Consider the following 18161-nt stretch of genomic DNA (forward strand, 5'->3'; position numbering starts at 1 on the left):
TTGAGTGGTCACTAGAACGATGGTTTCTGTGGCGGAAAACACGATACCTTGTTCTTTAGGGTGCCCCTAGCGAAAGTCAGTACTTTGGTGGTCGCCGGAAATCGCCAAGGCCACTAAAGAGCGTCGGTGAGCTCTACAGATACATAAGCTGCACCCTCCTCTAGAACACCTAATAGCTTTTAAAGGGCTCCATGCCTGCATTTACCAGCATATAAAAAGATGGAAAGAGGCGTGTTGGGAGAGGTATGTGTTGACCATTGGGTACCATACGTCACCTTCTCAAGTCTGGACAAAGATCAGACGTGTTTGTAGGTGCCAGACCCCAGAAGGTGTCACTGGCATTAATATCAAAGGCGTGTTATCTACCAACGCAAGTGAAATTACCAAGCATTTTGCTGAGCACTATGCTCGAGCCTCTGTGTCAGAGAATTATCCCCCAGCATTTGGCACCCTCAAACGTCAGATGGAAAGGAAAGCCCCCTCGTTCACTGAACATCACAGTGAACCCTATAATGCTCCATTTACAGAGTGGGAGCTCCTCAGTGTCCTTGCACATTGCCCCAACACAGCTCCTGGGCCAGATCGGATCCACAGTCAGATGATCAAACATCTCTCGTCCGACTACAAGCGACATCTCCTCATCATCTTCAGCCGGATCTGGTGCAATGGCATCTTTCCATTGCAATGGCAAGAGAGCACCATCATTCCAGTGTTCAAACCCAGCAAATACCCACTTGATGTGGATAGCTATCGACCCATCAGCCTCACCAACGTTCATTGTAAGCTGTTAGAACATATGGTAAGTCAGTGGTTGTGTTGGGTCCTGGTGTCACATGGCCTACTGGCTCCATGCCAGGGTGGTTTCTGCCAGGGTCACTCTATCACTGATAATCTAGTTTCCCTTGAGTCTGCCATCTAAACAGCCTTTCCCAGACACCAACACGTGGTTGCCATCTTTTGTGATTTACGAAAAGCTTACGACACGACATGGTGACATCATATCCTTGCCACATTATGTGAGTGGGGTCTCCGATTTTTATCCAAAATTTCCTATAGCTCTGTAGAGTCCAAGTTGGTGCCTCCCCTAGTTCCCCCCATATCCAGGAGAATGGGGTCCCGCAGGGTCCTGTATTGAGTGTATCTCTATTTTTAGTGCCCATTAACGGTCTAGCAGCAGCTAGCAGCAGGCTGTCCATCTCACCTTCTCTGTATGCAGATGACTTTGTACTGCTCCTCCAGTACAGGTGTTGCTGAGCGGCACCTACAGAGCTACCAGTGTACGGCCCCGAAGTCATGTGTCATGCACTTCTGTCGGCATCGTACCATTCATCCGGAAACAGAACTTTACATTAATGATGATCCACTCACTGTAGTGGAGACACAGATTCTTAGGACTGGTTTTCAATGCCTGATTAACGTGGTTTCCTCATCTTTATCAGCTGAAGTGGAAGTGCTGGCAGCACCTCAATGCCCTCCGCTGCCTGAGTAACACCAACTGGGATGCAGATCGTTCTACGCTGCTGTCGAGCACAGAGCCCTTGTTCAATCCCACCTTGACTATGGGAGGCACCCTCAGAATTGCGTTTACTCGACCCAGTGCGTTTGACTGCCAACGGTAGCTTTTAGAACGAGTCCAGCAATCAGCGTCCTGGTGGAGGCCAGGGTCCCTCCATTGAAGGCTAGGCGTGCACAACTGCTCGCCAGTTATGTTGCACGCATTCATAGTTCTCCTGAGCATCCGAATTACCGTCTCCTTTTCCTACCCACAGCGGTTCATCTCCCGCATTGAAGGCCCAGGTCAGGGCTTACGATTGCAGTTCTTACCCAGTCTCTTCTGTCTGAAGTGGAGTCCTTGCCTTTACCACCTATAGTCCAGGTCCATTCACATACACCTCCATGGTGTACACCTAGGCCGAAGCTTTGCCTGGACCTTTCACATGGTCCTAAGGATTCACTTAACCCCACAGCTCTCTGGTGTTGCTTCCTCCCTTTCTTGACCAGTACCGGGACCATGAAGTGGTTTACACTGACGGCTTGATGGCTGATGGTCATGTTGGATTCGTGTATATTCATAGAGGACATATTGAACAGCACTCCTTGCCCAATGGCTGCAGTGCTGGTGGCTATATCTTGTGGTCTTGATCACATCCATTCATGCCCTGGGGAGTCGTTTCATCATCTACATCTACATCCGTTCTCCACAAGCCACCTGATGGCATGTGGCAGAGGGTACTTTGAGTACCTCTATCGGTTCTCCCTTCTATTCCAATCTCGTATTGTTCGTGGAAAGAAAGATTGTCGGTATGCCTCTGTGTGGGCTCTAATCTCTCTGATTTTATCCTCATGGTCTCTTCGCGATATATGCATAGGAGGGAGCTATACACTTCTGTGTACTGACTCCTTGAGTAGCCTACAATTTATCAACTAATGCTACCCCCCTCCATCCTTTGCTAGCGACCATTCAGGAGTCCATCTATGCCCTGGAACAGACCAGTCATTCCATGATGTTTGTTTGGACCCCAGGCCACGTCGGAATCCCAGGAAATGAATGTGCCAACAGGCTGGCCAAACAGGCTACAAGGAAACCACTTCTGGAGATTAGCATCCCTGTAACTGGCCTGCAATCATTATTACGCCACAAGGTTTTTCAGCTTTGGGTGACAGAATGGCATAATCTCAGTATGCACAACAAACTGTGTGCCATTAAGGAGACTACGAATGTGTGGAAGTCCTCCATGCGGGCCTCTCGCAGGGATTCTCTGGTTCTCTGCTGGCTCCGCATTGGCCATATGTGGCTAATACATGGCTACCTCATCAGTTGTGAGGACCCACTTCAGAGTCACTGTGACTCACATATAACTGTCGTCCACATTTTGCTGGACTGCCCACTTTTAGCCCCTCTGCGACAGCCTTTTAACCTTCCCAGCACCCTACCTTCGGGTGCTGGGCAACAATGCCTCAACAGCAGATTTTGTTTCACATTTTATTCTTGAGCGGGAAAGGGGGGGGCTTATCATATCATCTAAGGGTGGGCATTAGCCTTCTCTCGGAGTCCGCCGCCCTCCCTCCATTTTAACTCTGTTGCACTTTCTTTGCATTTGTTTGTCTTGGTGATCATCTTTTCCCTACATGTGTTCATCTTGCCTTGTCTTTTTATGGTGGAAATTTTAATGTGTTGCAGGGTGGCTGGCTCATCCTCTTTTATTATTGTGATCAGCCAGCCTAGACCATATGCTCCATGGTTTTAATAACCTCTTCTACTTTTCCTTGTTGTGTATGTTTTCCCAGTTTTTTGTTTGTTCCATTCGTTTTCTTTTTAGGTGTGGTTCCCCATTCCTTTTCCCTCTTTTATTTTCTCAGATGTTCTTTTGGTGTTTTTGTACCTTGAGCCTTGCTTGCGTCAGGAAAAATGGACTGATAACTCTGTAGTTTGGCCCCAAGATTGCATCTGGAGGGGTCTGCACCTTGGTTTGCACCGATATCATTAGTGACTGGATCTCCCTTCATACCAACCTAGAAGTAATAGCGGTACGAGTGCAGACAACCCTACCAATCACCATTTGCAATGTCTACCTCCCTCCCAGGTGTGCCACTTCCTTACGTTGAACTGCCTGCCTTAATACAGCAACTCCCACTCCCGTATCTCCTCCATGGGGACTTTAATGCATACCATCCCCTGTGGGGAGTGCCACTTCGATGGGTACCCCACAGGGTTCTGTGTTAAGTATCACACTCTCCCTTATTGCCATCAATGATCTTGTACCATCTGTTGGGCGTCTGGTTTCCCCAGCGTTGTATGATTTTTGCATCTTATGCAGCTCCCACTTAGTAGCATGTGCTGAGTGCCAGCTCCAGAGTGCCATCTGACTGGCCTCCTGGCCCTTTCCCATGGCTTCCAGTTTTCTTCCTCCAAAACGCGGGTTATGCATTTTTGCCATCGACCCATAGCACACGTGATCCAGAACTTTATTTAGGCAACCAGCACCTAGATGATTTAGTACTGTCCTGTTTCTTGGGCCTCCTTTTTGATAGGAAGCTGATGTGGCTGCCCCAACTTCCCACCTGAAGACCACCTGCTTGCAGAAACTTAATGCTCTCTGCCTCGTGGTCCTTGCATCTTGGAGTCCAGACTGCTACTCTTCTGCATATTTACTGCACTCTGGTTTTGTCCAGACTAGATTATGGTTGTCAGATTTATGGCTCAATGGCTCCTTCCACTCTGAAACTACTTGACCCTGTTTATAATTACGTGGTGCATCTGGCTATCAGTGCATGTTGCACTACCGTATTTACTCGAATCTAAGCCACACTTTTTTCTCGGTTTTTGTAATCCAAAAAACCGCCTGCGGCTTAGTATAGAGTGCAAAGTAAGCGGAAGTTCTGAAAAATGTTGGGAGGTGCCGTCACTTATGCCATCAAATATATGTTGCGCTACACAGGCATGCTTTGCAGGCACAAAGATAAATACTGGCGCCAAAACCTCTGCGTCAGTAAATAAATTTAAAAAAAAAAAAGGTGGAAGACGAGCTTTTTTTCCTGCACCCCGAGTTTCGACCACTGCATTTTCATACATTATCCATCGAAGTAAATACAAATTCGGTATTGTTTCATCTTCGAATGTTACCGCGTTTCAATGTACTACGAAAATCTGACTGGCAAGGCTGTTAGTTGGTCATATTGACAAACATCCCTATGTTCTGAATTTTTTCTACATGTGAGAAGAGATGGTTGCTAATAAGAACTTACATGAATTGTGAATCACATGCAGTATTCTCTTCACCATAAGAATAATATGAATGTAAACATTTTGCCATGTATTCTTCAAATGCGGAAGAATATACATATCATGTCATGTTTATATTCATATTATTCTTATGCGTAATAGTGATACAGTCAGAAATGAAGCACGGCAATTGACTAGATTTTTAAATCTAAGATGACTCTAATTCCTGTGCAGAATGTAATGTACTAAAGAGGCATCTTCAAAGATTTTCAAACGGAGAAAAATTTTCGCTAAACTCTCATTCAGAACATCTTCTATCATATGCAGTCTATTATTTGGTTCTTGTTGATCATTATCAAAGAAAGCAGCAGTGTAAGTAACAACAAATAGCAGTCTCTTGCCATTGTTTCGCTATTTTTTAGTAGTAAGTGGCGGTAGCATGCACAAAAGCAAGCCATGCTGCGAGCGGCGACAGGTCGTAAACACTCATTATCAGAATGCGACAAACAATGCGTGACACAGTACAGTAATGCATCTTCAGCTTAGAGTGACGTAAACACCTATAACAAAGAGAACAGCACTTATCAGATCAGGTATAAATACGGACGGAGCGCCTGACACATAGTAATGGCTACCTGGTAAAGCTTAACTTCTAAGCTTACGACTCGAACCAAACTACTGTAGCTGTATCGTCTTTCATTCGGCCTAAATTGTCTCTCATATTACAATGGACCAACTTTGTTTCGATTTGGAGGTGCGGCCTAAAACTTTTCTTTCCCCTTGAATTTCGAATCTCAAATTTCAGGTGCGGCTTAGATTCGGGGAAAACTTTTTTTTCCTGGATTTCGAGTCTCATTTTTCAGGTGCAGCTTAGATTCGAGTGTGGCTTAGATTCGAGTAAATACGGTAGTCGTGTCAACAGTCTCCTCGCAGAATTGGGGATTCCCCCTCTATAAATATTTAACCAATATTTAACCAACTTCTTACAGACTTTGCTTTGTGTATCCTCAATGGCGGTTCCCATACCCACTCCAGTACCGCTCATGGCAACTTTTCTGCTATTGATCTCACAGTCTCCTCCCCTGCTCTTGTGGCTTCTCTACATTGGTCACCCCAAGATGATCTTTGTGACAGTGACCACTTCCCGGTGCTTCAATTGTTCACCTGCTCCCGCCAGGCAGACAGTCCCCATGTTTGGCTTCCTGCTGAGCCAATTGGCCTTTATATGCATCTGTTGTGCAGTTCGACACTTCTCTCTCGAATTGCGTTGATGTGGTTGAGCAGGGTGTGTCTGCCACTACTCTTCATGCTGCTGGCACTACTGTCCCTATTTGCAGTACTCCCTCATTGTTAACTGGTACCATGGTGGACCAAGAACGTAGCATTCATTGTCCAGGACCGCCGACGGGTGGTGCAGTGATTTAAGTGACACCATTCCCAGACTAACCTGCTAACTTTTAAGCATCTCTGTGCTGAGCCTCGCTACCTTATTAAGCAGAGTGAAAAGGCATGCTGGGAGTGCTATGTTTCCTCTCTATGGATGAATGCCTCTTCATCGCAGGTTTGGTCCGAGCTCCATAGCCTTGTGGGCCACCAGCGACAGTCAACTGTCCAGTGTCTTGTCATCCAAGGTGCTCTGTGTACTGATGCCATTGGTCATTGCAGAACACCTCATGACACAGATTGCAACAGTATCGGCGTCCTCTTCCTATCCTGCTACCTTTCTCTGGTAGAAACACTTTAGATGAATAGATCCCCCCTCCCGTTTCAACCCATACCAAGCTGAACCCTATAATGAGCTCTTCACAGTATGGGAATTCTTACAGGCTCTTACCTCTTCACATGACATGGCCCCAGGCTCAGATTCCATCCATCGATGATCCAACACTTTGAAGTCATCTAAAGGCAATCTCTATTCAGTGTCTTCAACTGCATTTGGCTCACAGGTGCCTTCCCCTTCGCAGTGGCAAATGGTATAGTTATCCCTTTCCTTAAGCCTAGGAAGAACCCAGCATCTCTCAACAGCTACTTCCCCTTTAGCCTGATTAATGTACTTTGTAAACTGCTTGAGAGGATGTTTAGCTTGAGATTATGTTGGGTACTCGAATTTCAGGGCCTTTTGTTCCCGTATCAGTGTTCCTTCCAAGAAGGACGATCTACTACAGACAATTTATTCAGATTGGAAACAACAATCCAACAGGCTTTTAATAACTGCCATCATCTTGCTGTCTTTGACCTGCATAAGCCATATGACATGGCTTGGCACCATCACGTTTTAGTTACCCTCCATGACTAGGGCTTTAGTGGCCCCCTTCTGGTTTTTATCTGTGAGCTTTTGTCTCACTGGCTCTTCTGAGTTAGAGTTGGCATTTCGCTCAGCACCCCTTGGGTCTAGGAAGACAGTACCCCACAGGGTTCTGTGTTAAGTATCACACTGTCCCTTATAGCCATCACTGAGCTTGAACCGTCTGTTGGCCCTCTGGTTTCCCCAGCGTTATATGATTTTTGTATCTGATGCAGCTCCCACTTGGTAGCATCTGCTGAATGCCAGCTCCAAAGTGCCATCTGACTGACCTCCTGGCCCTTTCCCATGGCTTCCAGTTTTCTCCCTCCAAAATGCGGGTTATGCATTTTTGCCATTGATCCATGGTACACCTGATCCAGAACTTATTTAGGCAACCAGCACCTAGATGATGTAGTACTGTCCTGTTTCTCGGGCCTCCTTTTTGATAGGAAGCTGATGTGGCTGCCCCATTTTCCCACCTGAAGACTACCTGCTTGCAGAAACTTAATGCTCTCTGCCTCGTGGCCCATGCATCTTGGAGTCCAGAGTGTGCTACTCTTCGCCATATTTACCGCACTCTGGTTTTGTCCAGACTAGATCATGGTTGTCAGGTTTATGGCTCAATGGCTCCAACAAATCTGAAACTACTTGACCCTGTTCATAATTACGAGGTGCATCTAGCTATCAGTGCCTGTTGCACTAGTCCTGTCAAGTCTCCTCACAGAATCGGGGATTCCCCCTCTATAAATATGACGAATTCAACTCTTGTTTTCTTATCCAATTGCATCAGACAATTCCCTGATCATCCTGTGTACCCCTCTCTCTTTGCAAACAAGGGATGTATCCGCCTGACACCCACCCTTGGGTGTGATTGCCAATTTGAACATGTTCCAATTCCCTCTGTCCAGATCTCCATATCCGCTTACTGGGAAGTGCCCCATGTATTTCTTCCCTCCCTTAGATGGTGCCTCGATCGTGGATTAGGACCGACCTGTTCCAGGGTCCTATGGTCTGTTGCCACTATGATATTGTGGTGTCTTGTTCATTCCATCCTTGAAGAGTTCCAGGATGCTAATATCTTCTACACTGACGGTTCTAAAATGATAGACAAGACGGAATACGCTTTTACGTCTCCTACTCCTACTGGAACACAATTTACTGCTGTGATCATGTAGTGTGTTCATAGCAGAAATGCTAGCCATTAGCTGGGCCCTGTTTTTTTTTCCCAACACTCAGGCCTCCCTCCACAGTGTTTTAATATGTGCCAACTCAGCGAGTAGCCTGCAGGCTATAAACTGATGCTATTCTCATCACTCTTTGGTCTCTGCTGTCAATGACCTTCTCTTTGCCCTTGACCGTCCCACCTGCTCTGTTGTCTTTCTCTGGTCCCAAGTCATGTGGGCATCCCAGGTAATGAACTGGCTGACCGTTTGGCTAGAGAGACAGATGCTTACCCCCTTCCCTTTCAATATTCCCAGTGCAGATATGTGGTTACATGTGAGATCTCTCTTTGCCCAAAAGTGGAATGACTTATGGTGCACTATTGTCTCAGTAATAAACTCCACACATCCAAGGAAACTAGTGCAGTTTGGCCCTCTTCCTTACGCTTCCCGTGGAAGGAGTTCACTGTCATATGCCGTCTATGCATCGGTTATACTAGGCTGACTCATTGTTTTCTCTTGTGTAATGAACCACTCCCACAGTGTGGTTGTGGGACCACACTGACAGTATCCCATATATTGGTGGAATGTCCCCCTCTTTTGGCCCTTCATATACGTATAGCCTTCCAGATTCCTTGTCTTTAATATTGGCAGATAATTCATGGTTGAACTGGTTATCAGTTTCCTTCATGGAAGTTTTCTGTTATAAGGTTTTGTTTTATTCCTGGAGCAGGAGCAGGAGTGTTGTGATTGGGGCCTCTCTTCGTGTTTTTGGGGTTGGGACCCATGGCCACTCCCCTTTGCAAAGACTGTTCTTTTATCCCTCTGTTTTTCCAGTTTTTAGATTTGGTCTACCCTTTTATGCCTTTGTACTGTGTGTGTTTTTAGCTTCCTCACTTTTAGCACCCACTTTTAGCAGGCGCCTTTGTCTTATGCAAGTAACTCTTGAATTTTGTTACTAATGACTTCGTTGTTTAGTCTCATAACTCACCTCAATCAATCTGGTTTCATATTCCATTTTACCACAGCATTTTGGTACATTTAAGTAAGATACTTGTAATCAACGAAGGGTAGTAAAAAAGCTGCAAACACTCATGTCTTCGCTTCTACCAGACATATTTTGTCTGCATGATTGTTACCTTAGTGGGGCAAGTAACCATAGTGGTTGGTGTAGGTGAAATAAACATGTAAGGAACATGGGATTGGGAAAGGGAGGTACAGTAAGGGGAGTGGGTTTCAAAAGATCATACCAGTTGGGAGCATGGTGAGGATAACTGGCACTCACACTAGGAGGCTTAGTGGTGGTGTAATGGTATATTAGACGGCACTCTGGAAATAAAATACAATGGGAAGGTGAACTGTCTGAAGTAAGGTGTAGAAAAAGGAAGATACGAGTGAGTTCGGTTGAAGCAGATAATTAAAAAAGTAGACAGGTTAGAAAGAATGGCAATGATGAAGTATAGGACATTAAGACCATTGAATTGCAGTTATGAGGTATATATCATAAGAAGAGTCTCCACCTGCGAAATTGTGTGTGTTTAGGGGCAGAATCCAGATGACTCAAATAGTGAAGCAGCCATTGACAAAAACATTATGTTAAGTAACATGTTCCACAAATAATTGATCTAGTTTGACGTGGCCATACCTTAGAATGCTGTGCATTGATTGGTAGGGAAATCTATGGATGATGTGACTGTGTGCATATTGGCAGGAGGTCTTAATTTTACTCCCACTTTTGTTTCACCGCAACTAGTGGCCTTTTGGCAGTTCCATCGAAGAGGCTGTGCGCTGTGTTGTAACAGACACAGCAGAGAAAATATGTTGGGAGTCTTGCCACATGTTGACGAGAGCTGCACCACCAAAGAGCAGCATGTTGCCTATGGAGAGGCCAGCTTCCGTAACTTTACAGCAGACATGGGTACAGTACTATTAAAGTCCATACCGCTGGAGGTCTGTGTTAATAAAATCAGTGTTCTATAGTGTTCCAAGACCGTTGTAAAATACAACAGATTTATATCTAACATTTCTGTACCAAAGTAGGTCATTAAGGACTGAGATCAAATACTTTAGTTCCACTTGGACAGTACGGACTGCACAAGATCCACAAAGAAGGTGTGCCTTTACACCCTGTAGTGAGCAATATTGCAGCAGCCACATATGATTTTCTTAAAGTATTTGATGCCTTTACTGACGTTACCTTTACTGTAGGCAAGTGTCTGTACCATACAAGAAAGTGTAGTGATTTTTGTTAGCAGACTTCAGTTACTTAAGCTGGGAATCAATGACTGATTAGTCAGCTTTGTTGTTTTGTGTTTTAGTAATGTGCCTTTGGTGGACTCATCGACAGCATGTTTGGGGCTGACTTTACAGTGTTGTTTGAACACAACCACTCCATGAGATGTACTCTGTGTTTAACAGTGAGTTTTTTTAACAACCTGACAGTGTCACCATGGGGATTCGTTTGTCTTCCTTGACGGCCCATCTTTTTAAGGAATATTTTGAGGGGCAAGTTCTCGCCTCAGCTATTTTAAAACCAACAGCAACTTTGTGACATATTGACAACAATTTTATAGTGTGGCCTTACGGTTTGTACGGTTTCAGAGTTCCTTCAACATCTGAACTCCATACAAGAAAAAATAAACTTTACTACCGGGATTCAGAAAGATGGTTGCTTGCCATTTTTTGACATCTTGATTTAACATAAGAGCAATGGCATACTTGGCAATTGGTGTTTAAAAAACCCATTTATACAGACCTGTACTTACAGGCTAATGGTTGCCATCATCTGGTACAAATGATTGCCACTCTAAAGACCTTAATCCACCTAATGCGTACCATCTTGGATACAGATAATTTGCAAAAGGAGTAGGAACATATGCAGACTGTGCTCCTGAACAACAGATACTTGTCTTGGCAAGTACAGAAATTGTTGCAGACATATGAACGACAGAGCAAGAGGATGAGGCCTTCAAAACTACTTTTTATCTACCATATACTGAAAATGTTTCGGTGAAAATAGACGGAATACTATAAAGACCTAAAGTTTAAAGATGATTTAGAGTTGCGCAAGGCAGGTGTTTACAGGATTTCATGTGAAAGTGCAAATCTTGCGCGGCTTATACAGGGCAAGCTACATGCACTGTGCAGGACCACATTGTAGATCAGCAGCATACTTGCCTTCTGGAAGCCAAGAAGTGCTGAACATTGCTTTTCCACTGGTCATTTGGTGAAATACAATGAACCAAAAATTGTGGCCCTATTTGTGAAACTTTTGGAGCTCCATCATAAATGAATCAGTAGAAATTCAATTGCTTGAGTACCTTATCAATCGAGACAGTGGCTTCCAGTTAAATTCTACATGGAATCCTGTCACAAAAAAACATCATGCTCTTCATAGTTGGTGCTCTGCAGTTTTATTGTATGAAGATATTAGATTTGATATTGATGTGGCACTCTCTCACCATGAAAGGTACGCAGTGCAGCACATATACTTAGAACATAAATGCATGCCAGCGAGGCCTTAACTGCATGAGCTCAATGCATTTTTGTCAGTATTCACCTGAAGATAGCCAGAAGACTCTACTCTGTAATATCAGGGCAGCAAGTTGCAGACACTTGGCAGTTGTCCCAAAATTTTGTGGAACAATCTGTACACTGGGCAAGTTTTAAATTTCACACAGTAAAGCTCTTCCTGGTCAGGTTGGGGAGAGTAGTTTTGACCTGCAAAAGCATCAGCGAGACTTACAGAATACTGGGAGGACTGATTGTCATGCGATATTCCCAGATCACTACGCCGTAGTGGTAGATAAGTTTTGATATTGAATGTGACACAACAGTCACGTGGAGGTATTGCCAGCCATTGGTGGATTTGATGTAGACAGAAGTTCTTATGAAACAGTGATTGCAGTGTTTTACAACCAGGAAAGTGACCTACACTGCAGATGTGGACCATGTAAAACAAATAGGTGAAAAGCTGTTGAGGTTCTGGAGTAATGTATGTGCTCGTTGTCCCTCTGGAACCTACAATCTGACCATCTGTGGGTGAGAGCGATGGGGCAGTCTCTCCATGAGGGGAAAAAATGTTCTCCAAATGAGAACACCATTTGCATCACAATAATTCAAAAAGTTTCAAGTATAAAAGGAAATGCACATAAGAATGTGGGTGGTGTCTTGTAGCACAGTAGCAAGAGCAGTGTGCCATGTTATGCTCCAGCCAATAGTGTCATCATGCCACCTTTGACTGTAATGTCAAATACGGAATGTGCATTGTATTTTTCTGTAAGAGTGAATGTGACCCCAACCTGCTGTTTCCAGTTGCTGCAGTACGCTAAGGCTGGTGTTATTGGTCAGGAACAGAGCGCACAGTAGTGACAACCCAAAAATGTGCAGAACACGTCCCACACTGCCCACTTGCTTACACACAACTCTGTTGCATATTGCATATGTGGATGTGGGAAAGGGGGGAGCAGGATGGGGGGGGGGAGTGAGTTTCAGTGTCATGTTCATTATAAAAATTGGTTCCACTCATATCGGTACCACTACTTTTTCTTCTAAACTTCATTTGTCTCAATTCTGTAATTTAAAGCCTCCTGTCACATCTTTTTATAGTAATGTCACCAGTTATTTTCAACTATGAAAAGTGAAGTTTGTCATATGTTGCTGTAAAATTATTTGTAATTATATTTAATGTGTAGTAGCTGTTTTGTTAAGTGACATTTTTCTTTTTCAGGAAAGTAATTTGCTGGCATCCATATTTGAAAAATTTGTTATTGCAATGGTTTTGTATTTTATCATTTCAATAATAAACTCATTAGCTCAGAGTTATCATAAACGACTGCATAAAAGAAGAAAACTTGGGAAACATGCATCTGATTGACAGTGGTCACTCAATATAGCAATTTCTTATTGATGGGGTATGGTATTATGTGCAGTATCTCATTTCACGTATCTGCTGCCATACTGATGGGAGTGGTGTGTGTGTGTGTGTGTGTGTGTGTGTGTGTGTGTGTGTGTGTGTAGCAAATGAAACTTGACTTCAGCTTCCTCAATGTGTATAATTAGTCATTGTTAAGATCCAAGTAGATTGTTTTATTTTTCTGAGAATACAGTTCCTCATGTTGCACACAGACTCAACAGTTTCTCGACTAAATCCCATATTACGGTGTACTTGCATAAATCGGAACACAGGTCCTTTGCATGAAGAAAGAGAAGAGTAATAGAGTATTGGCTTTCATTTTGATTTTTAGATAAAAAGCCAAATTTAACCTTTGTGTACCTATTCCATAGAATATTCATTTACATTGAATTTAAAGAAAATGTACTTCCCTTTAACATTCCATTATATAATAATTTTAAAACACTTTTGCAGTATTATTATACCTTTCTTTCCTTGGTATACAGTAACTTATTGTGAATAATTTTAGCTGTAAGATAAGAGCTATAGAGACAATATTTCTTAATAGGACCAGAAACTGTGTAGATACATTGAGGACAAGAAGTGTCAAGCTCCATTTGTTATTTAGTAAAGATGGCCCTCAAAGTGAAATGATGGAATGTTATTTTGTTTATATTACCTAATTGAATTGTGGCTGAATTTTGACTGATCATACAAGTTCAAAACAGTCTGTCTTTGTGTGTTTGTATATGAATTCCGTATTTCGAATGCCATCAAATTTTCTGCCCAGGCTGTACTTGGTAATAATTCATGTTGTTTTTTTTTTATACATATTCCAATTTGATTTTTCTCATTTTAGTTCTGTTTGATGTTAAATTTTAGCACATAAATTAAGGAACTTCTTACACAAATTAGAGATTGCTTGAAATAAAAGGTTTATAGACTTTTTTGAAAAACTGAATGCTGAATTTTTGGCTGGTGACATTACCAGATTGGCTGTAATACTTGTTTCCTTAATGTTCTGGTTTTCCTTAAATGTTGTACTGTATACTGCCATACTTGTAACCTTTTGCGCAATTATTATTCCACTTTCATTGAGCCTGTTTATTGAAGTTGGTAATTGCATTCACTATATTCTGCTCATTTATGTCATAGTAATGGGAGGTTGCAAATGTTAAGTGACACAAATTCGTGTAAATAACACTTGCCTTCTTGTGTAGTCTGCTATTAACATTGATAAACTAGATAGAAAAAGGTGATAATTTGTATTGATATTGTCTTAAAATCAGTCAGGCCTTCCAGATAAGATTTGGATCGAGATTTTTTGGAGCTATTAAACTTATTTTGGTTTTGTGGTATAATGTAAGCAAGGAATGAGTGTAGAAAAATAATGTAAATTATGATGAGTTACTTAGTCCTACTCCCAAAGATAAATATTACATTCAAAACAGAGAAAATACAAATTATGGAATCAGTGTATTATATTGTTTGATCTGTAGTTCCAACTGAATTTGCACCTCTGTTAGATTTCACCACATTTGTTTCTTATGTCTTTCTGTAGTATTTTAAGACAGAAAGTGCTCTTCAGAATTCAAAGATGTTGCCAGTATGTTTAAAGAATACACTTCTTTGTCTTTCCATGATTTTTATTTATATTTACTTTTACTTACTTCTGTTTTGTAACTGTTAAAGTATTCTATGCACTAACCATTACAATACGCGTGACACAAACTAACAGAGAGCGATATTGTGTTCATACCTTTTATTATTATTACTCTGATGGTACATCGTTTCCATGCTGCAGGTTAAGAAAAATTTTTCAAAGAATTAACAATACAATGAAGTCTGTTTAAGTTATTAAGTTAGTTGAAATATCTTTACTGTGCATCATGTTCTTATGTAATTAAAGAGATGTTCATAAAAATATTCTCACTGCATTATTCTTTGTTCATAATCATCATAAGAGATGAAAAGCGTTTTTGTTTGTGTACTGGAATATTAAAAAATTTAAAACAGGAAGTCAGCCTGAAAGCTTGGGCAGAGAATTTGATACCTGGATGCATAAAATTTGAGAAATGTAGAAGAGATCTGTTTAAATTTAATTTTGAATTACCCTCTACCTCATTGAAAAATGTAATTGCATTTTGTCTTATTCAGTATGAGGATCATTTTGTGACTTTGTCCATTACTGAATGTTTGAGTCCTGTGTCTGTATTGTTAATAGAAATATTTATTTTCCTCATTCCATTGTGATATGTGTTAATGGTATGTTTATTTAGGTATTGTTACAAATGCTGTGTTTGAAGCACTTCAGTTATTGTTAAACTGAAACCTGAGGCTTGTGCACATTAAATTTCACATTGAAATGAACCACATTACTGTTCTTTTTTTATTTTTGTTGCCTTTTATGTCAGGGAACCTCTTGCAGCTTTTATATACATATATGTACATTTTACAATGACCAAAGTTTTTATAATGTTCCATATTTCTACACTAACATTTTTAAATTCAAGGCTGAAAGAAAAATTGCTGATCTAAGAGCACTTCAGTGTAAAAAGTCTTTCAGACAAACTGTTTCTTAATATATGATAAAGAATTGTGCAATATTTTATACTATAAACCTTTGACCAGAATTCTCAGAAGTGCATCCAATTTTCCTCATTTCAAAGAGTTGTGTGATTTCTGTAAAATCTGTACAGGGAAGCCTTAAAGTTACCTGCTTCTTTTCTACAATGTATGTGGAATAAAAAATACTTCCGCCTATCAGTTTTCACTGTAGCCATAACCAGTAACTGTTACAAAGCAATTTAAATTTCCTTATGGCATACAGCAATGAAATATCTGTCATCTTAAAGTCTGCACCGATCAATTTTTATTTTTTTATATTACTGTTGTGGCTTTGGAGATTATACCGTACTAATTGTAAATATGCCATAGCTGAATGAGAGTTTAAAAAACCCTATGAACTCTCTCTTTCTGCCTAGTGGTAGCAACGCACAATCTTTACTTGTTTCTCGTAAATAGAAATGGTTCATTGTATTTTTTATAGTTTGAGTCAATCCCTAAATGGAAAAACTTGAAATTGGCATTTCCTGTGATGCAATTATTCTTGAGATATGTCTCTGAAATACTTTTCACTTTGTAATGGATTAGGTTGCATGCCACTTTTACTATAGTGTATCCTATCCGTAAGTCTTTAAAAATTAGTTGTATTGAATTGTATATTTAAAGTATGTTTTCACTGCTGTATGTTCTTACATTGAAATACAGAGATGCCAGGAGTGTTTTGACTCCCCCTTTCTTTTGTTTTGTGTTCTTCTATACCAATGTGATCTAAGCATGATATTCAAACCGCACTTATATGTAGTTCATGTATAAGACACATCCTGGAAAAAGCGAGTTACACATTATTAAAAGTGATCTCACACACTGAGTGATACATGTATATAGAAACATACAACTTTACATGTATGCTTGACTCTTTTGTAAAGTTTTACCACTTTATGGTAAATTTTTAAAAAAAGACATTCGTCTAGAATTGGAATGCCAAAGGGGAATTGAAATGTATTGTTTCTTAAAGATAATGTATCATAAATTCATCACTTCATGTGGAACATATGTACAGTTTTTGTAATGTTTTGTACATGTGTGAGGGTATGTAGCATTGCTACAGATAAATAAATGCAATGTTTTATTGTATAATTTGTTTTTTAAGTTTGTGATTACTGCAGGACACAACACAAGTGTAAACAGATATTGCTTTCTGTAAATTTTGTGATCTCCTTTCACTTCAAACTGGTACTGTATGGCCCAAAAAAGTGTGGCATAGCATTTATAAAATAGTGTCTCCGACAATTTTAACAGTAACTTGACACATTAGAAACAATGATACTTACAGGTGAGCACACCACATTGACAAGTTCTTCCAGTTAATTTTTGTCATATCATTATAAACAGAGAAAGAATTGATGAGAGCAAAACATGGACCATTCTGCAGTCAGAAGCGTCTTGAAGGAACAGTTAGGTAGCTGTAGCTGAGCCAAGATAGCACAGTGGTTAAAGTACAAGACTGGCATTTGGAAGGAACTGTGTTCAAATCACTATCCAGGCATTCTTATGTAGGTTTATTGTAATTCTCATGAACTAGTTAAGACAAGTAACAGGATAGTTCCTTAAAAAAAGGATGTGACCTATTTCACATCCTATCCTTGTTCCATCTCTCCTTGTGCTCAGTCTTAACAATGTAATGATTGATGGAACATTATACCCTAATCATTCTGGTTGGCTTAAATCTGCACAAGAGAACACTGCTTGTTGAGAGAGCAGCACTGCAAAAGAAAACCAATATCCTGCAGAGAAGGTATCAATAAAATATACATACATTGTGAGGTGCGCGCACACACAAATTGTGGCATACGTATCGGTCATGGAGACAAGTTAAGTATAATACTCTGAGTATTTGGTGTTATCTACCCACTATGTGGCATATTGAAACTTAAGAGTAATAACATAAAATAAATTGACAGATTGGGTTTCAAGCTAAGTGGACTCAGTTAGTGAAGGTGAATTACCTATTGCATAACAATTTATTGTGCAATATTATTAATGGAAAATTATATTTTGAAAGAGGACACAAATGTTCCAAGTGTTTACAAGGTACAAGTTTTCCTTTTTTTCTGGAAATCAGCAAATGAAATTTTGTGAGGAATAATAACAGTGTTCAACTATGGTTGAGTCACAACACTAATAATTTGAAAAAAAAAAAAATCTTATCATTATACTAGCTGTAAATGCTATTAAAAATCACTCCTACCATAATCGTCAGTCATTTCACATCTACTACTGGATAAAGCAGCTCTCTGACATCTCTATTCATTTACCGTCTTCAGTTACAGGCGTCCATGCCATTTCTATATCTAATGATCTTCCCTTGTGATTGTCTAGTTCTTCTCTTGTATTTTAGAATGCAGCAGAGAACTTTCTCAGTCACTTGCCATCTATTCATTTGGCTGTGTCTCCTACTTACCTTCATTTCATTTACATGGAAGTTATAATTACGTACTCTACTCTAGTCTGTTCCATGATATATATGTTTATTTT

The 18161-nt window shown here is 40.9% G+C and overlaps 1 protein-coding gene across 3 annotated transcripts in view; it reads left to right on the plus strand.

The window, feature by feature from the left end:
- Positions 1–16763, plus strand: part of LOC126203182 (vacuole membrane protein 1) — a 95055-nt gene extending 78292 nt beyond the window's left edge. For all 3 annotated transcript variants that reach the window (XM_049937424.1, XM_049937422.1, XM_049937423.1), the window contains one exon: positions 12897–16763. In XM_049937424.1, coding sequence (XP_049793381.1) covers positions 12897–13043 — 147 coding nt within the window. In that variant the 3' untranslated portion in view covers positions 13044–16763. The remainder of the gene's footprint in view (positions 1–12896) is intronic.
- Positions 16764–18161: the final 1398 nt, after the last annotated feature.

This window comes from Schistocerca nitens, chromosome 9, assembly GCF_023898315.1.
Source record: "Schistocerca nitens isolate TAMUIC-IGC-003100 chromosome 9, iqSchNite1.1, whole genome shotgun sequence".
Lineage (NCBI taxonomy): Eukaryota > Metazoa > Arthropoda > Insecta > Orthoptera > Acrididae > Schistocerca > Schistocerca nitens.